The sequence below is a fragment of the Balaenoptera physalus genome, assembly GCF_965194825.1.
Source record: "Balaenoptera physalus genome assembly, chromosome: 4".
NCBI classification, from domain to species: domain Eukaryota; kingdom Metazoa; phylum Chordata; class Mammalia; order Artiodactyla; family Balaenopteridae; genus Balaenoptera; species Balaenoptera physalus.
In genome coordinates, this window is record NC_138891.1 from 86054406 (window position 1) to 86079831 (window position 25426).

Consider the following 25426-nt stretch of genomic DNA (forward strand, 5'->3'; position numbering starts at 1 on the left):
AGAACATAGCACCATACATTAACAAAGGTCCTTTAACAAGCTGAACACTAGGAAAATATAGGTAACAGCATCATGAACTCTATTCAAAGATCTGACTAAGCTGGCTAATGTTGTTGGCACAATGGATTTAGGCAATTAGTATATCTGGCTGCTATTCATCAATGTCCTAAAACATAGTTCTCCAGGTAGACATGAATGGCAAGAAGATACAAAATAGATTCAGAACAGATATAATAAGTTAAATATAAGCTACTGAGTGAAAAGAAAGATTTATATCCCTCAGGTATTATACATTTTTAAAACTGGAAGAACTGGAGCTTCCCTGGTGGCGCAGTGGTTAAGAATCCGCCTGCCAATGCAGGGGACATGGGTTCGAGCCCTGGTCCAGGAAGATACCACATGTCGCGGAGCAACTAAGCCCGTGAGCCACAATTACTGAGCCTGCGCGTCTGGAGCCTGTGCTCCGCAATAAGAAAAGCCACTGCAATGAGAAGCCCGCGCAACGCAACGAAGAGTAGCCCCTGCTCTCCGCAACTAGAGAAAGCCCGTGCGCAGCAACGAAGATCCAATGCAGCCAAAAATAAATAAAATAAATAAATTTTTTTTAAAAACTGGAAGAACTGAAAAAAGTAATGATTTTTAAAAACATGACATTCTTAATATAATCACAAGACTCAATAGCTATCAATTAGAAACTGCTTTGCTACTCTATTATAAATAATAAGGAAAAATTACTCTTTACAACTGAATCTATATTAATGATATAATCCACGAATATGTAATTATGTTTACATAAAAGTTTCAAATAAAGGAATAACATCTAATCGTTAATAAAATGGCTAAATTATAAACTATATTTAAATTGACTGTAGAATAACTTTCTCTTTAACTATGTCAAATGACTCAGCTTATATGGATCTCTGCTACTGCTGATTTCTAATTTTATATAGCAAGCTGAACCACATGCTCCCAAAGTTTCTAAAATATCTTGAAATATTTAGGATAAATTCAATTTCAAATTGACTATAAGCTTATTTGAGATGTTTACCAAAATAGAACTTTTAATACATAATCAATAAAATCTTTTTTATAACTAACTTCCTAACTGGACTTTTTTTTTTTTTTTTGTATTTTCATTAAGGTAGACCATAGACACTGCAATCTCAAATTTCCATGAATTTGCACAGAGAAAACACACACGTGTACCACTACCCAGATCAAGACAGAGAACTTTACCAGCATCCCAGAAGCCCCCTCCCAGTCTTTACCCACCCAATTACCAACAGCAGTTAACTAGTATGCTGATTTTATGTCCATAAATAAGTTTTACCTGTTTTTGAACTTTATATGAAGAAATCACAGTATGTACTGTTTTGTGTCTGGCTTCTTTTGCTTAATACTACAGAATATCAGTAAGATTTACTCATGTTATTATAAGTAGCAGGTTTTTTTTTTTTCATTGCTATACAGTATTCTTTTGTGTGAACATACACAATCTGTTTATCCATTCTATTACTGGTGGATATTTGGGCTGTTTTGAGTTTGGGGGCCATTATAAATAATGCTGCTATGAACACTGCAGTACATGTCGTTCAGAGTACACATGTACCCATTTCTGAAGGTTATATGTACCTAATAGTAGAATTGTTGAGTCAGCTTTAGTAGATACTGCCAAACTATTTAGCAAAGTGATTGCACCAATTTATACTCTACTAGAATCCAATTTTTCCCCAGTAGAACCCTTTTAAAGGTGGTTCAACCCAACTAAACTGCTACATTAATAAATAAATGGAGATTTAGTTCTCAAAGGGTTTGAACTTAATTGTAGGTAGGACCTGACTAATTGGACAATTATACTATTTACATGTGATTTTAGCCAAAACACCTAAACACTAGTTTATATATCACCAAAATAAAATGGAAGCCTGTCTAAATTTTCCCCTTGACAACATAAATCAATTAATATAGGCTCAACCCTCTAAGGATAATAAAATTCTCCCAAATTTATCATTAGATAAGAACACAAGACCAACCTATTATATTTCTAGAACTGGCAAATATCTGCATAAAGCGTGAACTGGTGAACAGCAACTCAAACATTCTCTCAGCACTGATACGAAAAACACGGTTGATATAAAGTCTTCCATGAAGATCTTTCTCAGGAATATTTTCTGGGGAAACAAAAAACATGGAACAAAAAGTGAAGAAATCAGGGAAAGGTAATTTCAAGGTTTTGTTTTGTTTGTTTTGGGCACAAAATGGTTTTTAAATGTGATTACAATGATCAGCACATTACAGGACACTATTAAAATTCTAAATTGGTATTATATACATATGTACTATGTATAACAATACATAATAGTATATAGTAATTAAACTATATATGATCAATAGTTCAGTCAAAACCCAAAAGATATAGAAATATTTAACTTGAATATCAAACTCCTATAATATATCATTCAAAAGAATATTTCACGAATTTCTGTGTCATCCCTGTGCAGGGGCCATGCTAATCTTCTCTGTATCATTCCGATTTTAGTATATGTGCTGCCAAAGCAAGCACTCAAAAAAATATTTCAAGAGTGACAAGGGCAGTACTGAGACACATAGGGTGGTATCTAACATGGCGAATAGAAGGTCCTATTTCTGAATACGCATTCAGTAATTACTAAGTCATGAATGACTCGAACATCTATCTGCTGCACTCACTAACTTACTAGCCTGAACAGTGTTTCAAACTCGACTTAAAGCTCACTCCCCCAAGACAAGTACCACTGTATCCACTACTTACTCTCAATACCACACATTAAAAGAAATCCTTCTGAAAAGTATTCTTCAAAGCTAAATAAAGCCCAACGGAATATTACATTTTTCTAAGAACTTGACAGTGATAATTATGTTGAAAACTCCTGGTAGCAAATGAAGAGGCAACATCTGCTCACCTCTCCTCATGTTCCCTGGAAACACTGCATAAAAGAGCCCAGGAATCTATGGTGCTTAGCATATGGCAGGTATTGTGCTAAGCACGTTACAAATATTCACTCGTCTTATCCTCACAGCAATCCTGTGAGATAAGAGGTATTAACGTCTTCATCTCCATCGTACAGATGAGAAAACTGAGACACTGACAGAATTGCTGAAACTCGCCAAAGCTCTGTGGCTAGTGAGTGACTGAACTGGAATTTGAATTCACTGTAGCTCCAGAGCACACAAACTAAACCTCTATTTTATAGTTCAAGGAGTTTAACTTAGAAGAATTAAAAGGAAATGAAAAAAAAAAAGGGCATCTAGGAATAGGAGCCTGGTAGAATAAAGGAAATAGAGTAAAGCAATCCAATGTGACATTTTAATGATTTCAGGACTGGGATTATTTATTATTTCAAGGATTATGCCTGTCAGTACAGAATGACAACTGTGACAAAAGCTCCCCATAGTTCACAAATCAAGCTCTAAGAATTATCTGTGTCAAGCATCTGTCCATGTTAAGCCATGAGAAGCAGTCACTTAAAGTAAAAGATAGTGATCTAAGAATCAGAAAAACTCTTCTAGCTCTGCCTTCACCCCAGCTATTGGTTTTTCTCCCTCATGAAATGGTTTGTGTCTCCCTATTTTGCTACAGGTGCAAAGAACTTAGGGATATCGGGTAGATACTGATTTACCTTCTCCCTGTAACAATACTATGTGTAGGCAAAAGCTATTCACTGCAATTTCAAGTAATGGCTCCTTCGGCATAGAAATGAATCACCAAAACTAGGCAATTAACTAAGGTTCTGTGAGGTAACTTCCTAATTAGGCTTGAGAAATAGCTTTTTCTGACATAGAAGTACTACATGTTCATTGTAAAAATAATTCATGTATTCACAAAGAAAGCAAACAAGTACAGGTGATTCTATTAATCCTGCTCATCACCTTCACAGAACTTATCCCAACTTGTAATTATATTTTTATTGGCTTAGTGACTTGTGTATTGTCTCTCTCCTGCACTAGACTCTAAGTTCTATGTGAGCAGGGATCATGTTGATTTCAAACACCTAAGTACACCACATGTTTGGCACACAATAAGTGTTAAATAACTTTCTGAATGAATAAGTGAGTATGGAAAACGCAAAAAATCTTAGGGTCTACTTTTATTTATAGGACTTTAAATTTGCAATCATATTTTTAAACTTTTTATTTTTTAATAATTTTAGAGGTACAATTAACTAAACTAGGCTTTATTCCTATTTTTTCCAGTAATGTCCTTTTCTGTTCAAGAACCCAACCCAAAGTCCCATGTTGAACTTAGTTGTTATCTTCTTAGTCTCCTCCAATCTATGACAGTCCCTCACTTTTTCCTTGTTTTTCAGTGCCCTTATACATTTGAAAAGTACAGGTCAGGTATTATGTAGAATGTCCCTCAATTTGGGTTCATCTGAGGTTTTTTTTTTTTCATGATTAGACCGGGGTTTGGATTTTGGGGACGAATACCACAGAGGTGAAGTACCCTTCTCCTCAAACTCAGGGTGTACACATATCAGCATGACTTATGATGATGTTAACCTTGATCACTTGGGGGTGTCTGGCAGGCTTCTCCACTTCAAAAGTATTATTTTCCTCTTTCCACATTCTATTTGTTAGAAATGAGTCACTAAGTTCAGCCCATACTCAAGGGGAGGAGAATTAAGCTCCACCTCCTAGAAGGTGGAGTATCTACATATATTATTTGGAACTCTGTAAGGAAGACTCGTGCTTGCTCCCCCATTTATATATTTATTCAATCATTGGTATCAGTATGGACTTACGAATAATTATTTTATACTTTAGGTTATAATGCAGTATTATCATTTATTTTGCTGCTCACATTTTTTTTTGTTCGGCCATTAGAAGCTCTTTCAGGTTGACTCCTATGTCCTTTTGACATGCCTCTTTTTTTCTTTTTCAAGCACTTCTTTATATTCTGGCACTACAAGATGTTCCAGGTTCATTTTGTATATTCCCCAACTGGGCCCTAGAAGCAGCCATTTCTCTAAGGAGTCCTGGAACTATAATTTTTCAAAAGTAAGTTTCCTGGGGCTTCCCTGGTGGCGCAGTGGTTGAGAATCTGCCTGCCAATGCAGGGCACACGGGTTCGAGCCCTGGTCTGGGAAGATCCCACATGCCACGGAGCAACTGGGCCCGTGAGCCACAACTACTGAGCCTGCGCGTCTGGAGCCTGTGCTCCGCAACAAGAGAGGCCGCGATAGTGAGAGGCCCGCGCACCGCGATGAAGAGTGGCCTCCGCTTGCCACAACTAAAGAAAGCCCTCGCACAGAAACGAAGACCCAACACAGCCATAAATAAATAAATAAATTTAAAAAAAAAAAACCTTAGTAAAAAAAAAAAAAAAAAAAAAGTAAGTTTCCTGTTCACATTTAAGAAGGACATAAATTACACTTATATAAATATTTCAATACAATATCTTCATATTTCATTTAAACTCCATTATTCGATAAAATGTTCTATATCAAGACTGGTAAAACATAATCTGTGGTATTGCTGCTGGAAATTAACAATAATACTTTTTGTATGTAAATGTGTTTGAGGAAGTAAGGATATGAAACAAACTATTTCCATCTGGGATTATTTTTTTTAATATTTATTTATTTGGCTGTGCCGGGTCTTAGTTGCAGCATGTGGAATCTTTGTTGCGACATGCACGATCTTTAGTTGCAGCATGCATGCGGGATCAAGTTCCCTGACCAGGGATCGAACCCGGACCCCTGCATTGTGAGCGCGGAGTCTTAACCTCTGGACCACCAAGGAAGTCCCTGGGATTATTTATCTATTAAATTCATGGTACTTTAAAGCTTCCTACCTAAATAACATCACCAATAATACTGCTGGAAATTTATTAAGCTAGCAGGTGGCATTTTAAATGGGGAAAGGAACACTGCTCAACTTAGTAGCAGGTTACTATTTCCAATAAAGAAGAAATACTATTTTCAAGCATATAAGTTTGAAAGTGGCCAGTGGAAATCGTGGGAAAATTGAGATATAAATATGAAAAGGACCTGGACATGAATAAAACTGAAACCAGATGTTGATAGTATTTTGAGGATGTGTGAAAAATGTATTAGGTAGGTATGCAAGAAAATTAGGTAATTTGGAGTTTAATTGAGTAACTAAGGACACACAATTTGTTTTATCTTCCATTTTCTAAAAATGGGTGATTAGGGCTCATATGCAATACAGAAACTACATCACTATTATTCTTTGTTTATTTCTAGATAAAGACACAGCTTATATGAGTTTTAGTGTTATCCTTTAACCATTAATGTTAATTTTATAGGAACTCAATAAAGAAAGTAAGGCATTTTTTTTTAAAGGACCATTCTTATAAAAGAGCAGGTGAGAAAGAAGGGGAAAAAAAATCCCCGTTTTGCTGTCACTTACGTGTCTGGCCACTGGGTGCCAGAGTAGATCTTCCTATAGTTAGAGGTTCAGGCAGGCAGGGGATAACTAATTCACACGGCTGCATACCCAAGCATGAATGGTAAGGACACCAAGAGAGTCTAGTCATTCCTGGTGCTCGATTCTTTTTTAAAAAAACTTCCTCTCAACTATCTTTTCAAAAGAACACATCAACTGTCTTCTTAATGCATTCTATGATATTTTAGGGACTTGTTTATTTTTATTTACGTTTTTAAGAGCGTGGGTTTAGTTTTCATCAGAGATGCTTCAGTGTTTCCAAACCAAGGTTGAACTTGATTTGGATTTGGTTTTCAAGGATTTGGTCTTGGTTTGGTTTTGGATCTGGATTTGATTTTAGATTTGGACTTGATTTGAATTTGATTTAGATTTGCCTTGGATCTAGTTTTGGTTTTCATGGATTTAGTAAACAGCCTTCAGGGGTTCCCAAACCAGGTCTAAGCCGAACAGTAAGTGGAGTAGCAAATACAATCCTGCCGGACAGATCCAAACCACTACAACGTCCCCATAGCCAATATTCTGGTAGGAATATTAATATAAAATGCTGGTACAAAAGCAGGTATAGCAAAACTCCACTGGCATTACTCCTTTCTTGAAATTTGAAAGTAGTCACTACCCTAGATCTTTCCCATTGTCTCCTCACTTCACTGACTTCAGTGTCAATAATCTTACAGCTAAAAAGAAAAAAAATTCCTTGAAATGCCCACTTGATAAGCATGACAAGCCCTAGGTTATTGGTTCTAACTTAAGAGAAAGTAAAGAGAATATGATTTGCTATAAAGTTTCCCTTAAGCAACTACTTTTTATTTTTATTATATTCTCTACTTTTGAATCTCTCTCTCTTTCTCTCTTTTTTTTTTTTGTGGTTAAGGAAAGTAGTAAAATTATACTGTTACACCATGAAGATTTTTATTATGATTTTTTAAAACTCAAACGGTATTAAAGACTCGAATGTAAGACCTGAAACCATAAAACTTCTAGAAGAAAACATAAGCAGTACATTCTTTGACAGCTTTCTTAGCAGTGTTTTTTTGTGTATGTCTCCTCTGGCAAGATAAATAAAAGCAAAAATAAATAAATGGGACTAGATCAAACTAAAAAGCTTTTGCACAGTGAAAGAAACTATAATCTAAATGAAAAGGCTGACTAGAATGGGAGAAGACATTTGCAAACGATATATCTGATAAGGGGTTAATATCCAAAATATACAAAGAACTCATACAACTCAACAACTGAAAACCACCTGATTAAAAAATGAAATGAGCAGAGGACCTGAATAGATATTTTTCCAAAGAAGACATACAGATGGCCAACTGGCACATGAAAAGATGCTCAACATCACTAATCATCAGGGAAATGCAAATCAAAACCACAGTGAGGTACCACCTCACACCTGTCAGAATGGCTGTTATCAAAAAGACAGCAAATAACAAGTATTGGGGAGGATGTGGAGAAAAGGGAACCCTTGTGCACTGTTGGTGGGAATGTAAACTGGTGCAGTTACTATGGAAAATAGTATGTAGGTTCCTCAAAAAATTAAAAATAGAACTACCATACAATCCAGCAATTCCACTCCTGGGTATTTATCTGAAGAAAACGAAAACACTAATTCAAAAAGATATATGCACCCCACTATGTTCACTGTAGCATTATTTACAGTAGCCAAGATATGGAAGCAACCTAAGTGCCCATCAACAGATAAATGGATAAAGAAGGTGTGGTGTGTATATATATATATATATATATATATATATATATATATACACACACACACACACACACACACACACACACACACACACACACACACTGGAATATTACTCAACCATAAAAAAGAATGAAATCTTGTCGTTTTGACATAGATGGACCTAGAGGGTATTATGCTTAGTGAAATAAGTCAGACAAAGACATACTGTATGCTTTCACTTATATGTGGAATCTAAAAAACAAAACAGTGAACAAACATAACAGAAACAGTCACAGATAGAGAGAACAAACAAGTGGTTGCCAGAGGGGAAGGGGGTTGAAGGAGGAGAAAAACAAGTGAGGGAGATAAGAAGTACAACATCCAGTTACAAATGAGTCATGGATAAAAAGAAAAAAATTGCTTTTCCCTTGCTACTGCTTCATCTCCACCATCTTAAGGCTTGGGACGTTAAAAGCTAAACGTGATGAAGATTTTCAAATTCCAGGCTTCTGAAAAGTGGAGCGAGGTTAAATTTAGCAGCCCCTTTCCTCTATTTCTTATTGTCCATCCTTTTTTGGTTCATTATAGAGTGAGACTGTATCTAATGCAAAAACCAAATGCTCAATTTGCACACACCTAATATAAAAGTAAACATTAAAAGATGTAACTGAAATTTTACTAAAATTTATAACAAATTCTTTACCTTCATCAACAGAATCTGAAGTGCTGCTTTTGTCCAAAGAAAGATATTCATTTTTATTCAAGTCCAGTGATTTTGATGACAGTCTACTTAACCTCTTTTCTGAAGTTAGTGAAGGGCTTTTGATCTGTTTCTCACTTTGGGGTTCCTCTTTCCCTAACCCCTAAAAAGCAAACAATGAGATCTTTAATAATAAAGACACTTCGAAATACTGCTTTTTGAAAAATTTGTTATGTTTGTATCACATTTCCAATTCAGTCCAAAAAATATTGGCAGATAACATAGACCATCCTAAAGTCATCTTCTTATACATTAATGAACAATAAATTTATGAAGAACATCATAAAAAAAGAACTCACAGACAATTAACAACGTGTGAATCACTTAAGTCGAAGAGAAAGGGGACAAAGGACAAAAATAATAGAACAGTCAGTTCTTTAGGGTGTGCAAAGGAAAGGAGTCAAACCCAGTTAGTTTCCCCAGACAATACCTGCCCCATCACCTCAAGGAAGAGAACTCACCCATCTCTCAAGACCAGTAACTAAAGGGGAAAGGGAAAGAAAAAAGAGAGATAAAAGTCACATAAGAGTACAGTGAGGGAGAAAAGATTAAAAGGGAAAATTAATTTCGCAGCAAACCCATAAGAACAGAGTTGGCTTTGCTGTTAAGGGACTAAGGAATTGGGCATTAAAATATATTCAGTATATACTGCTATCCATACTTTCTGGGAATGGCTTAATAAAGATATGTCATTTCTATAATAAATTTAATATTAGGCATTAAAGTATGAATGCTATTGTTATGTTAGTAGTATTCAAGTAGAACAGTATTATAATTAGGCTTAATAGAACAGTGTGATAAATATAAACTACACAGCAATGTACTTTCTTGTATTGTCTGTGTATAAGCAGATGAAAGACAGCAAAAGCGTATCTATAACTTCCTGCCCCATGAGATCTTTGAGCAGCACTGAACAACAGAAGCAGCTCCAGGGAGGAGATCGGTTTCCATTAGCCGCTCAGAAAGCAGAATAACAACCGGGACCCAGGACTCAATTTATTAAAGGATTATACTATCCTAGTCGAGGATTGATTTTTCAATCAGAGAGTATTGTTAAAATCAAGACTTGATTTATTTCGGAGTTCCACACTACGAAGCAACAGGTTTATTAGCTGACCCAGGGTCTCTTTAGATGCTAAGTAGAGTAACTTTCCACATATTTCTCCTGTTGTTTCTAATTAAGATATAGTTCCTATTATAAAGAACATGGACAGATACTTATAGGAAAAGTAACAGCCCCTATCTTTGAATGGTTAGCATCTGGACAATTTTTATTTCTTTGTATATTTTTCTATATTTCCTGAATTTTTACAAAGGGTGTTAATTTTATAACTTAAGAAAAACCTATTTTATTCTTGGAAAAAATGTTATTTCTAACTTTTTGTTATTTCCAACTTTGTTGGAAGTAAAAATGAAACAAAGTAAGTGACATAGGATATTCATGATATCTGAGAATCTCACTTTACTGCTCTTGGGTGCAAAAGGAAAAAAAGGACCAAACTTCTAAATTACTTGTATTCCAGCAGCTCATGCAGCTCAATAACAAAAAAACAAACAACCCAATCCAAAAATGGGCAGAAGACCTAAATAGACATTTCTCCAAAGAAGATATACAGACTGCCAACAAACACATGAAAGAATGCTCAACATCATTAATCATTAGAGAAATGCAAATCAAAACTACAATGAGATATCATCTCACACCGGTCAGAATGGCCATCATCAAAAAATCTAGAAACAATAAATGCTGGAGAGGGTGTGGAGAAAAGGGAACCCTCTTGCACTGTTGGTGGGAATGTAAATTGATACAGCCACTATGGAGAACAGTATGGAGGTTCCTCAAAAAACTAAAAATAGAACTACCATACGACCCAGCAATCCCACTACTGGGCATATACCCTGAGAAAACCATAATTCAAAAAGAGTCATGTACCAAAATGTTCATTGCAGCTCTGTTTACAATAGCCAGGACATGGAAGCAACCTAAGTGTCCATCATCGGATGAATGGATAAAGAAGATGTGGCACATATATACAATGGAATATTACTCAGCCATAAAAAGAAATGAAATGGAGTTATTTGTAGTGAGGTGGATGGAGTTAGAGTCTGTCATACAGAGTGAAGTAAGTCAGAAAGAGAAAAACAAATACAGTATGCTAACACATATACATGGAATCTAAGGGGAAAAAAAAAAAAAAGGCCATGAAGAACCTAGTGGCAAGACAGGAATAAAGACACAGACCTACTAGAGAATGGACTTGAGGATATGGGGAGGGGGAAGGGTAAGATGTGACAAAGTGAGAGAGTGGCATGGACATATATACACTACCAAAAGTAAAATAGGTAGCTAGTGGGAAGCAACCACATAGCACAGGGAGATCAGCTCTGTGCTTTGTGACCACCTAGAGGGGTGGGATGGGGAGGGTGGGAGGGAGGGAGATGCAAGAGGGAAGAGATATGGGAACATATGTATATGTATAACTGATTCACTTTGTTATAAAGCAGAAACTAACACACCATTGTAAAGCAATTATACTCCAATAAAGATGTTTAAAAAGAAAACAACTATAACACTAAAAAGAAAATTTTTTTTAAATTTAAAAAATTAAAAAAATAAATTACTTGTATTCCATAACCTGAAAACATCTATACTAAACATCAATGAATATATAATCAATCTTAAAACATTAAATTATTCCTCTACATTCCATTCCCTTTCCTTAGAGAACATATGACTTCCTTTAGGGACAAAACTAGAAGCAAGGACCAATAGGTTAACTATCCCAAGAGCAGGTACAGAAGGCATTGTCAAAGAGGCTGTAGGAAGGACCCAAGAAATATTAGTAGTTCTGAGAACCCAGTCCTCAAGTCAGACTTTTGTAAAAGGAGGGGACTGCAAGAGATCCCCTGTCCTGTTACCACCCCAAAATTGAGTGGTTTGGTCTTCTCAGTGAGAACGTACAAGGGGATTAGCATTCAGAATCACCTCCCTTACACCAGCAGTAAGTTCCTAAGGGTCTCTTGATGAATAAGTTTTACATGAAATCCACAACACAAAATCAGACTGAGATAGGTGCGTGATGATTGCCTGAAACAAGTTTATAACTTGGTGGCCTTTTCCATAAATATATTCTGTTTCAATGTTTCCCCAACATTTATTCACAGCAGATGCTGGGAGCTCCATGAGAGAAGGTAGAAAAGGTCCACTGCTGGCCACACACAGATTCACCTTCAATCATAATAGCTTATGATTATTGAATACTTAATATGTGCTAGGGACTGCTCAATGCATTTTTACATATATTAATTCATTTAGTCCTTATTAAAAAAAACCCTGTGGGGTATTAGTGTCCTCATCTTATAGTTGAGAAAACAAAAGCATAGAAAGGTTAAGTAATTAAGTTAATTTCTTTAAGGTCATACAGTTAGCAAGTGGCAGAGGTAGGATTTGAAGCCAATGCTCTGATCTAAAACAAGAAATTCAGTATTGGCTCCAAACTTGCATCCCCAATCAGAAGAACAAAAGTTGTACACTCTTAGCACTCAGAATGTGGTCTAAGTACCATTCTTCATTAAAACTATGGCTCATTAGAAAAAATGGCTGATACTAAGTCTGGGACAGAAAGTATACAAAATGTGCCTGGGACACATTATTGTACCAGAAAGAAAGGAAGTCATCAAAGATTATTGATTATTTCAAAAGGACAAGGGAGCCAACCTGAAGGGGCTCCCATTGGCAGAGGGGACAAACTGAGTATAAAAAGTAGTAATAATAATGACTTCAAGTGACAGAAACTCACTGAAATTTAAAAAAATTGAAGGGCTTATAATAATACTTGAAAAAATAAAGAAAGAAACTAACTATGAAGCTCAGTAATTAACTGGATGTGCCTGCTTTAGTAATCAGTTTAACAAGCATCTATTGTTATTCAACCATGGTGTTCAGAGTTCTCATCTCCCCTTCAATACAGATTCTTTCCACTACGCACACTACCTACTATGGGAAAAATTCTGCTAACTATGAATTTCTCTACCTTATTATATTTTTAATGATGTCTCTCCCCCTTACAGACTGATACTCAGGGAGCTGCCTGGTAACTCTGCACCATATCCAGCTCTGAACAGAACCACATATTATTCCCATAAAACCTCTGCAACTTACAGGCTTAAAACTCTTGTCCTAAAATAAAAGAGCAGCCTGACATCTTAAGTTTTTAAACATTTTGTATATTGTATTTTTATTTGCTCTTCCATTATGATGAACACATGGCAGTATCAGACAGATTTTAAAAGGGATATCATATACTAACCCCTTTTGGTGGATTTCCATCAATTGACTCTGTTTCTGAAACCCGACTAATTGATTCACGGGTAAAACTGATTGGCTTGGATAATTTTTCATCTCTCTCCCCACAGCCATCCAAGCTGCTTCTTCTTGGACTTCTGTAAGAAACACATCACAGAAACATAACAACATAAACAAAATAGCTGATTTAGCCTCCTCACTGAGGTCCTTTTCTATTATAAAGCATTTTGACAACAAATTTTTTTTTTGTAATGTAACAAATAAGCTTCTACTTATAACAAAGCTATCTTCTTAAATCACATGCAAATTGACTTCACTGCTGAAAATAAAATATGCTCATATAAGATTTTATAAACTTCAGAAACCGTTAAGAAATTAACCAAGTAAAAGTGGCCATAACAGCAACTAATAAAATGAACATTGCTTATTTAAATTTCAGTTGTGGACAATGAAGAAGCTTCGAAAGGTGCAGGGTAGGTGTTTGAGTTGGATGCCAGGCAACACCGGAAGGCAGTTCTAGATCTCATCTCCTTCCTTCAGATTCCGTCCCAGCTGAGATGGCACATCCCTCCAGGAAGGGGAAGCTCCTGATGTCTGAGCACAGAGCCCATCCATCAATCCATGCCTCCCTTCTTGTTCTTCTCGTTCCTGAGAACAGGAATTCCTAAGGTTAAAGGAAAAGCTTTCAAATGGTCATAGGGACAAGATTACAATAAATGTCTTGGGACCTTCTTTTCCTCTTTCAGAGAGTGGGGGGAAAAACAGGAAAGTGTATTAAATATAAAAGCAGCACAATGGATCTAACTTCCAGACCTCAACTTTATTGAACAATTAGCATTCCCATGTAATCATTGCTATGTTTAGACTTAAAGCTCTCTTAAAATAAAGTGGCTGCCTGACATCTGAATCCACATTATCCTGACAAGGAGACAGAAAAGCTAAAAAAGCCTATTCTACTCCACCCAAATAATACTTAGGTTTACTACCCAGTTACTCCTGGCCAGACAGAATAGCAGGACTCCGAGGGAACCAAACAAGGAAAACGGCTCCTGGAGACAAGACCACCAGCTGAGGGTCTGTACTTGAGGATTTTAAGGATGGAGGTGGATTGTGGAGAAATGAAGAAAAAAAGAGGAAGGAGAGTGAAGGAAAGATTGAAAGTGAAAAGAAAGAAGATGGAAGAGCTGAGGAAATAAAGGCGTGAGGTAGATATGCTTCTCTCAGAGATTGGAAGAATGAGAAAAAGAGTAGAAGAGGGAATGAGGATCCAGGGAAGTCCCAAGCCTAGTAAACTTGACAAGGAGAGTAGGCCAATGGAAATTTTTAACTTTACAGAAACCTAATAAAATATACATGTGTAACCATGTAAAAAAGACTGTAAAATATTAACGCTGAGCTGACACAATACAAATAGGATCAGTATAACTAGAAGACTTATCTAGATAGAATAAAATTTTTGTACACACATGAGACTTTGAAAGATTTCCATCTTAAGACTTATTTGCTACAGAATTTTTAAATAAATAATTCACCTGATTTTTTATTAAGGTATAATTCATATATCATAAAATTCACCCCATTTAAAGTGTACAATACAGTGATTTACAGAGTTGTGCAGTCATCACCACTATTTAATTTGAGAACATTTTTATCACCCCAAAAGAATCCCTGTGCCCATCAGCAGTGCCCTGTGCCCACTCTCCCTTTCTCCCAGTCCCTGGCAACTCCTCATCTACTTTCTATCTCTATGGATTTACTGATTCTGGACTCTATTTCATATAAATAGAATCATGCAATATGTGGTCTTTTGTGACTGGCTCCTTTCACTTAGCATAATGTTTGCTCTAGAATTTTCATGTATTATCCTTAGTTGTTTTTATTGCTCTGACCTCAATTACCACTGGACAAAACGCACTTCTATTTGTACAGGTTAATAATAATGTCCACTCTTCCAAGTGAATTCCCATCAGTCAAAAATAATCTCTCTCCACTCTGAATTTTTCCCACATTATCTATTGCTCTTTTTGGCCCTTATCATTTTCAACCCTGTATTAAAATATTTGCATTCCCTGTAGCGCTATAAGCTCCTTTCATTAATGCATTCAATATTTATTGAGTGCCAACTACATGTCAAGTACTATGCTAGGGTATCCTTGAGGAAAAGTCATATTATCTTCGTATCCCTTAAAATATCTTCCAGCTAATTTTCTTTATTGTTATCTATAGGTGCAGAGATTTCACTAGGTACTTCTCCATATCCTTAATAAAAAGGTTTACTAACCCCATGCTTTAAGCAAGTCCTAGGTGACACAGTTACAAAATTAACATTTCCTCATCTGACCTGTATTTGCTTACCAATTTAGCAAACTATTCACTGTCCTCACCTTTCACTCATTCCACCACTACAGAGAAGCAAGAGGCAAATTTCACTGGATGGTGAATAAATAGAAAGCCTGAATTAGTACAGTCTAAAATAATTCTGCTTTGATTAATGAATGATTAACAAATCTTGACATTTCAAAACATTTTGCAGTACCTTGGCTGCACATTATCCTCAATCGACAGGGACAAGTTCTCCATCTCTTCAGCATTTAAGCCTAGCTCAGTGCCATAGTTCTGCTGGAGCAGCTGCCAGAATTCCTGTCTGGTCAAGCTCTAGAATGACAGAAAGATTACCCTGACTATTGGAAAACATAACATAGTATACAACATAGTGATTCAAAACATGAATTCTGAAGTCAAAATGACCTGTTGTGCAGTTACTAGTGTATGGCTTTGTTATTCCACCTTTCTAGATATCAGTTTTCTGTATCTATAAAAAGTGGGTTAACAAAACGTATCCGACATAGTTGATACTGGGAATAGGTAGATGATGATTTTAAAGTGTGTAATATAATAACTACTGTCAACGGGTGTAAGACATTTAAAACCCTCTTTTTATAAAATAATTTGTTCATCGTTTCTGGCAATTACTAATCTGTGATTTAAATTCTGCAATCCAACCAGTCTATCAGGATGACTGGATCACCATTCAGAATACCAAACGTCAGTTCAGAATCCCTCCCCTTAATTCATAATGTATCTGAATATTTTAACTATATTTGAAACCTCATATATCAGTAAATTTTAAATTATATTTTCCTAAAATATAAAATGCAAGAGTCTGGAATTCAGAATATTTCCGTTTTTATTTTTATTTATTTTTAATAAAGTCCAGCTTGCTCTTTCTTTGTAGGTATCATATCAGTGTTAAATAATCTAATATAAAAAATGCACGTGTTACAAAGGAAAACAAAAACAATAATAGTATGACAACCAACAGTCTGATTTTTAGAAACATTATAGATGGTTAATTACATAATTAAGCAAGGTAGAGGGAGGCAGCATAACACTTGAAGCAACTGTTGGCAAGATTCTTTACATCTCTCATTCATTCAACAGATATTTATTTAGAACCTACCACATGTGTGTCACTGCACTAGATGCTAAAATGGATAAAAATGATGTCCTACTTGCTCTCAAACAACTATAATTTAATTGAAGAAACGCTGCAAACTTTTAAGTAAAAGTTAAATATGACAAGCTATATCATTATTATGTGCTAAAGAACTGGTAGAATCAACATGATATAGAAATCTAAAGGAAAGAAATATTACTGTGGTTTAGGATGATCAGATAAGGCTTCACATTGCAGAAGGGTCTTCAGCTAAGCTGAAGGAAGGACATGAATAGAGGAAATGGAGAAATAAAAAAATTTGGGAGAGGGAAGCTACATAAAAATATAGAATAAAATACGTGAAAAACATAAGCAATATTTGTTTTGAAGTCAGTTATCAATTTATCAGACTAATCAGAGTAAGAATTTTAAGTGGGTAAATAGTAGGGATAAATATAGGGAAATTTTACGGGGCAAAAACACACAGACACCTTGAATTCCTCGCAGACATTCCCAATGACAAATACCACATTTCCTTTTTTCTTTTTCCCTGTTTCTCCTCTCTGTCTAGTAGCTATGGTATCTTTGTTTGTTACATTACACTAGATGACGTTCATTACATTTCATGGAAACTCAAAGATATTAAGAACAGAATTTCTGCACTTTAGACTGCTAGTTCCCAGATGACTAAGATTCCATAAGAGTAGTTGTTGAAACTTCAGATGTTACTATCAGTATTTCAAAAAGTCAAAAATATCCAAACAGTTACCTACAATAAAGTTTTTCAACCTAGGTAAAATGTCAGGCCTCTTCGTTCGGGGCTGAATCATATTAACCTAGAGTGGTTATCTCAGGCTGATAAGAAACTCTCATTGGAAATAATGTATCCCTAAGAGACGATAATGTTCTAACATTTTATTATTTAATATACACCACTTATTTGGTTGACAAAAAGTCTTTTGAAGCATAGTGTCCATAGAAGAAAAATAAAAAGGATCACTAGTGGTAGAGAAAGAAACCACTGTTCTTGATCCTAAAGGTACCCACACACATTTCTGATTCCCACTCCAGAAGAACCATTTGTGTAACGGCTTTCTTTTTTTTTCACAATAGCAGTTAGCTCATACTAATAATTAGCTCAATATTCCAAAGATGTTATCTTTGAAACAATTTTAGTGTCATAAATGCATGGTTAACTTTATAAAGAGAAACAAGCAATATTTCAATATACTTGTGGAAGATTAACCTTTTATAAAAAGTCTTCTGAAATAATAGGTATCAAAGTATTCCAAAAACAAACTAAAGCAAGTAGATAAACAATGAGCTAAACACTCAGACAGCTTTCTAAGAGTGAAAGAAATGAAACTTGTAAGTAAAATAGTAACAACAAAAATACAATTTTATTTGACTACATCAATAAATGTTTTAAATATATTATCAAATACTATCAGGAAGTTAATAGCAGAGTAATTTCAATAGACTTTTAATCTGTTAATTAAATTTAAACATATAAGGTTAGTAGAAAACAAAATAGAACTCATTTAATTTGTCACCTTATAGATTTGCTAATTTGTTAAAAATGACTTTTTCTACAAAGTTGACACAAAGTCACAAAAATGATTATTCACAGCCATGCTGAATATTCAAACATTAAAACATATACCCAGACTGATATTCATAATTCTTCCAATAATCAGCAGCAGAACCAGGGTAAAGTAACCTTAAAAAACAACTTAAATTTTAAACAAAGGCTGACCACCTACCTGCTAACAATGGGGAGGAAGGCTCCCCGTTCAACCTGCTGAGCACTTGAACAAAATAAAGACGAATCAAGCAGTAATCAGATAAGGCTCAAAAGTCAGATCAATTTCTGGCCCAGAAAGCTTTGTATTCTAAGTACGCTGCAAAGTCTTTATCTGCAGCAGAGTTCCAAACATTTAGTGACAACCATGCTTCAATCTTCTAGTTTTGTTATGAGAAGTTTTCCTTATAAAAGACAAGTTCTACTATAATTTAAGGCAAATTATTTGTCACTTCCTGGTTTGTAGTATCAGCACTCTTATCCAAGGCTGCCCTTCAGAATGCAGAACTGGAAGTTACACCTCACTCTACAGGTTCCTAAGCCACTCCTACTAGAAGAGGGTAGGTAAACAGGGTTTTATTAAAGAGACAGTTCCCAATTTCTTCTGTTCTACACACTGACTAGAAACAAAAAATGCAAATGAAAATATCTTGCCTATGCTCAATTATGTAAAATGCTTATTGCAATATGATTTTAATCTCATTTTTAAAATTAAGTATAGTAAGGGTTAAATTTTCTTCTCCATGCTAATACTTCCTATTCAATTCTGGCAATGTCATCGCTTCTTCATACCCCACTTCTTCAGTACTAATGTCACATCCCCATCAGACTCCTGCATTAACCCTTTACGACTATCAAGGACTGCAACTCTTGAGTACTGTAAATGGAATGTCAGGAAATGTCAAAAAGAATGAGCTATTCAGGTGGAGCAATTCCAAGAAGCAGTCGGCATATCTTTCATCACTGAAAAGTTTACATGTTGATTACTCAATAACTCTTTCCTTTAGAAATATTTTTTCCTTTACTCAGAATAATTTCCTGGCAGGGACCTACCTGGACTATAATAAGCACTACAGAGAGTCTCATCTACCAGTTCTAATTTATTTCCCAGAAGAAAAATTTTCTTCTAAATGAAAAATCAAATCTTGCCCTAATTTCTACCTAGCCGTTCCATCTAGTCTGGTGAAGTGTGTAGACATGTCAAACGCTACTTGATAGACTGCAAGGATCAACCTTTTGGGGGGAGGTAGGGTTGATAAAATCTAATCATTTTATACAACAGCAGAATGAGGGACCAAAGCGACACCAGAGGATACTACTCGCTCAAACTGAAGAGAGCTCACTATGGGGCTAGCTTTTACTCCCGAAAAACCAGTGCTCTTGGCATATTATGGCAGGTCTTACTGACCTAAACCGTAGATACATATCCTCACTGTACCATGGTAACCAAATAGCTATGAGAAAAATGCACATTAATTGTACTGTAAATGATTTTTATACACTTTTGCTAAATATAAAAATCCCTTATAGTAAACCACTGGATATGGAGCAGAGCTGAGCTCAGCAGGTTTACGAGGGAAAACAGAACCTAAGGCTGGGCCCAAAGAAAGTCTGGCATGCAAAGGCTGAGTGGAAGAGGAGGAAAAAAGGACAGAAAAATACAAGAGAGGTAGAGCAAAGTTCATAAAGAATGATACGGAAATCAAGGGAAGAAGGTGTTTCAAAATAGAGGGAGTGTGCCAAGGTGTGAAATGCTGCTGAAATATCAAGTAAGATGAACTCACGTACACCAAATGCAAGTGTGCAGAGAAGTGGAGCAGCCTGGCAAGCCAGTTCACCATGACTGGGGAGGGCGGGGAGAGGAAGACACAGAGAGGAAGAAGGAAAGAGTCAGTGGGGAAGGGGGAAGCAGCCAGGTCATGAAGAGCCTGTATTCCACGCTAAATATAAAAAGCCACCTACTAGTTACACATAGAAAAGCAACAAGTTCAGAAGTGCGTTTTTAAAAGATCCACTTTTAAAACGACTACTTTTTTGGTAACAACCTGAAGCAGTTGGCACCAGGGACCTAATGTGAGCAATGGGGAGGATCAGATGAAGATTCGCTCGCTCACCCACCACTCACCTCCTGCTGTGTGGCCCGGTTCCTAACAGGAACCTAACAACCCCCCCACGGGTTGGGGACCCCTGACCTAAAGGACAGATGAGAGTGTTAAAAAGAGATCCTTAGGAGACTACTGTAATGGTTCAAGCTAGAAATGATGAGGGCCTTGATGACCGACATGACATGTTGGCAAAGAAGAGGTAAGAAACAAGGATGCACCAGGTTTCTGGCTTGGGTGACTGGGGAGGAGGAGGTATACTTCACTGACCAAGGGAAAATAGGTGGAGGAGTTCTGCCAACCAGAAAGGTAAAAAAGAGGGAACAATATACAAATACTAATACTTCTACACTGCCAGGTTATTATATAGAATATGTGACTAAAATACTTAGCAATTTGCATTTTTTTTCCTGGTAGGTTTGAATATGGTACTTATTAGATTTATAGGACTACTGGAAAACTTCTAGATTTCCAAGTAATTCCAAAAGGAAGAATCATTGGAGAGGGGCATAAGCAGGAATAAGAGGTTTGATAAGGCTGAGGAGTCTGCAGGAAAAAGCTGTATGACACTCTTCTGAAAGTCTCAAAGGTGACACTAACTTGATAAACTAACCACTGTTTGCAGAATGGCCTCAGCACTGTTGACATCCTAGAGATGTACTCAGATCAGCTGACTCAAACCAGCCACACTCACAAGCTGCATGTACATGCTCCGTAGTAAATATACTAATGCACAGTAGGGGAACGATCTTTTCTAACCATCAGAATTCGTTCATCCTACCATCCAGGTACCTGAATACCTTGGAAATCAGACTAGTAATCAGAAATTTGCATGATAAGCATGAAGTCAGAGCAAAGGTAGACAGTTTTAAAGTTAAAACTACTGTGACACTGATGGAGCCTGACGATTCATCTCTGTCACATCTTTGTACATTTCTCTAGTGGTCAAAGTCTGCCTCTGTGACTTTGCTTTTCTGGCCTAGGTCTTAAGTTCTTGGCCTAAGTCTGGCCAAGCCCCCTTCAGACCAACACATTCTTTCTTTATATATACTAATACAATCAGTAAACTGTTTTAAATCCTTTTTTCCCCAACCCACTTGAGGAACAGATACTCTCCTGTCATCCTTCAACTAGAGATTCCCAAAATAGAAGATGGAGTGACATGTATCAAAATTGGAAGAAGGTGGGTCTGTATACATTGACAAAACACCCCTCATAACCTCCTCCCTAATTCTGACACATACTTCCTACTTCTGGCCTTTGGGAATAAGCCTGAAAGCCATTCTGTCTCTTTAAGCTTTAGAATTTAAAATGAGTGCAGATTTCTGCTCTATTAGGCCCTGGATTTAAACATCTACTCTCAATATGTACTCTTAAATTTCCATGGAGAGCTAGCTTCCCAGTAGCCCCCGTGTACTGGCAAGAGATACCACTATAATATCTCTCAGAGAAAAATTAGTACAAAAAGAACAATTTCATTCTGTACACATCCTGCCTGTATTATTAGAATGAGTAATCCTAAATCTAATAATATGACAATATCACTAGAAACATAAAAGTATTAATGAGGCTGGAGTGGTGGGCTGGGGCCAGATCATACAGTCCCTATAAACAATTAAAAATTTTTATCCAAGGGTGATGGGTATTAAGCAGGAAGCTAACATTAGCAGGTATGCATTTTTTTTTTTTTCAAAAAAAGATGAGTTTGGTTTAGTATTGTTCAGAGGTTAAAAAACTGTTTCTGTAAAAGACCATAGAGTAAATATTTCAGGCTTTGTGGTCCATTTAGTCTCTGTTGCAACTACTCAACTCTGCCTCTGTAGTGTGAAACCAACCACAGACAACACATAAAGAATGAGCATGGCTGTGTTTCAATAAAATTTTATTAATGGACACTGAAATTTGAATTTCATATAATTGCCATGAAATATAAATGTAAAACCACTCTTACTTTGTGGACCATACAAAAACAGGCGGGAAGACGGCCTGGCTCTGATACAAAACATGGAAGGGGGCGGGGCTTAAACTCAAACAAGAAGTGGAGGTCTGGCGTGGGGAAGGGCTGAGAGGTTCTTTACAAAAGTCAGTAAACATCAATTGTTTGTAACCGAGAATGGAGCTGCCACAGTCTTCTGGCCTCACAAATCTCAAACACTCAATGTGCTATCTGCAAGAAGGGTGCTAAACTCAAAGGTTGTGAATAAGCTGAAGTGCTATTAATTACAGCATGAATGACATGGTGACAGTTTAGACACATGTCTAAACATTGAAGACTTATGGTAAGCTAACTCAAATACCTGAAATAAACTGTCCTTTCTGAAGCAATGCATCAGAGGAACCTTACGAATGAAAAAAAAAATGTACTTTTAAAAGCATTCTTTCTCAAAGGCACCATATTTGCCTCCAGCTTTTTCCCCTTTTGTAGATTTATCTTACTGGAGAATTAAATAAAACACACACACACACAGATTTAACATCATTCTATTGTCTTAATCAATCTTACTGGAATAGTCTTTTATCTAGATTAATATGCTATGCCTTTAAGGCTTTATTACGCAAACAGCAAGCAAAAGTAACACATATTTACTTTTACTCTCAAATTCCCTAATTAAAAGTAAACATGACTATAATATTCTGAACTTAAATTCCCTAAAGTAGTTTGAATATATACAAAATTTATTATTCAAATTACTTGTGTTGTTTTCTAGAATTTTGTAGTTAGGCTGTGTATTTTATGAATTTTGGTTTTTACCTTCTCTTTTACAAAATAGTATTACAAAAGATCAAGGAATCTAACCAATGTGGCTTTATCACTTTAAAAAACTAGAAGACAACTGAGGCTTGTAAAATTACAGACAATACTAAGACTACACCAAGCACCTAGCACTATGCCTGGCACCTAATACTTCCTAAGTGGGAGTTACTATTATTGTTATACATATTACCATGTTAAAAAGAATTGTTCTTCAAAGATCACTAGAAGAACACAGGAAGGGTAGCTTTGTTGTTGATTTTGTTTTCTAATTCCTTTTCTGGGTGAATTCTACAGTGTTCAAAATTCCAATTAGGACAGTTTTAAACCTGAGATCTCACCTTCAACTTTCATTAAGGTCTGTATAGTACTTAACATATAGTATATGCATAAAGGTTGATTTTTGTCATAGTATAGAGCAGAAATGGTAACCGTTCTCTTTATTAAAATGAGAGTATAGCGATATTCCCTGGTGGCGCAGTGGTTAAGACTCCGCACTTTCACTGCCGAGGCTGCGGGTTCAATCACTGGTGGGGGAACTAAGATCCCGCAAGCCGAGCAGCATGGCCAAAAAATTAAAAAAAAAAAAAAAGAGTATAGTGTCCACTTGAAATAGAGTTGCATGTTCAATGTTAAAGATAACCAAATAATCCAAAGATCTGAAATGTATAACTACAGTAAAGATGGTGATACTCCTCGTGTACACATCAAGAACATGGGTGACATGAGGATCTTTTCAAAGAGGGTTAGATTTTACTCCCAGCCAGCATACAAGACATTTCTTGGCTATGGTGGCCTCAGAAGTATTCTGGAATTCCCTCTCTTCCTCCCACTTCAAAGAGCTTTTTTTTTTCTTTTTTCATTAAATTTCAGATCTCAGTTTCTCCCCGGCTCATCTGTAAGCCTGAACTTTATCATTTCCCAACAGGTATTTGTTTTCGTGAGGATGCATCCCAACTTACTCGAGTGTGATAAGCGCAAAAGTGATTTGCAGAGGACACTCAGATCTAGGGTATAACCAAACGTAGGCTGCATAGCAGTCTTTGGTTCCTTGTTAGCGTGAGAGAACGCACCTGGGGGATTCCCAAAGTACTCGAAAAAAACTGGTATTTGGGGGCAGGGTTAGCCATGCCATGTCCCTAGAGCAACACTGGAGTTTTCAGCCCCCGTCCTGCAGCACAACCTGGTAGGGCAGAGTGGAGCTGCGGGGGGCTCATGCCTTAGCACATCTGCTCGGTGCTCTCCCAGGTGGCTGCCATGCACCGCTGGACCTGGCACCCGCGGGCCCACCGCCCTAAGCATCTCCCAGGTTAGGAGCATGGGCATGGGGAGACTGGGCGCCCAAACTCCAAGAAAGACTCAAGGGGGTGGGGGGGGCTTGGGCTTGGGGCTGCCCTGTCAGCCTTAAACGTTCCCTTAAGGAGGGAGGAGGGTCTGTGCTTGGCAAGTTCCCCCACCCCCACCCACTTCTCTCCTCCATCTCCCAACTTCCAGATCACCTTGAGTCCCCCAGCACTCCTGCAAAGTGAAAGCATCCGAGCAGAGCACTGTTTCAAAGACCCAGACCTCAGCAGCTCCCTGAAAAACTGGAAGTCATTCAATCCTAAGAGCCCTTAGGCAGAAGTTGTGCACTCCAGTGAGGAGCTGAGCTGGGTAGCGGGGAGGAGAGGAGGTCAAGTTTCCGCCAGTGGTGTTTAAGCTCCTGCTGCAAAGAAGGAGCCTTTCTTATCAGCTGGAAATCTCTACTCTTCCCCCAAACCATTTTTTAAAAAAGTAACCGTTTTACTGAGCTATAATTTACTTACCATAAAGTTCACTTTTCTAAAAGCATACAGTATGGAGGTTCCTTAAAAAAACTAAAAATACAGCTACCATATGATCCAGCAATCCCACTCCTGGGCATATATCCAGAGAAAACCATAATTTGAAAAGATACATGCACCCCAATGTTCACTGCAGCAAGATTTACAATAGCCAAGACATGGAAGCAACCTAAATGTCTATCAACAGAGGAAGGGATAAAGAAGATGCGCTAGATATATATAATGGACTATTAATCAGCCATAAAAAAGAATGAAATAATGCCATTTGCAGCAATATGGATGGACCTAGAGATTATCATACTAAGTGAAGTAAGTCAGACACAGAAAGACAAATACCACATGATATCACTTACATGTGGAATTTAAAAACTGATACAAATGAACTTACAAAACAGATTCACAGATTTAGAAAACAAACTTGTGTTTATCAAAGGGGAAAGATGGTGGGGAGGGATAAATTAACAGTTTGGGATTAACAGATACACACTACTATATATAAAATAGATAATCAACAAGCACCTACTGTATAGC

At 36.7% G+C, this 25426-nt stretch overlaps 1 protein-coding gene across 5 annotated transcripts in view; it reads right to left on the bottom strand.

Moving 5' to 3' along the window:
* The window catches only part of GRAMD1C (GRAM domain containing 1C), a 94794-nt gene that overhangs the window by 15670 nt on the left and 53698 nt on the right, over window positions 1-25426 (bottom strand). For 3 of the 5 annotated variants that reach the window (XM_082460187.1, XM_082460186.1, XM_082460188.1), the window contains 4 exons: window positions 15737-15855; window positions 13205-13337; window positions 8838-8997; window positions 2034-2171 (listed from right to left, as the gene is read on the bottom strand). In XM_082460187.1, coding sequence (XP_082316313.1) covers window positions 2034-2171; window positions 8838-8997; window positions 13205-13337; window positions 15737-15855 — 550 coding nt within the window. Of the gene's footprint in view, window positions 1-2033; window positions 2172-4840; window positions 4976-8837; window positions 8998-13204; window positions 13338-15736; window positions 15856-18399; window positions 18920-25426 lie in introns of those variants that run through there. The other 2 variants (XM_082460189.1, XM_082460190.1) reach the window with 2 other exon arrangements.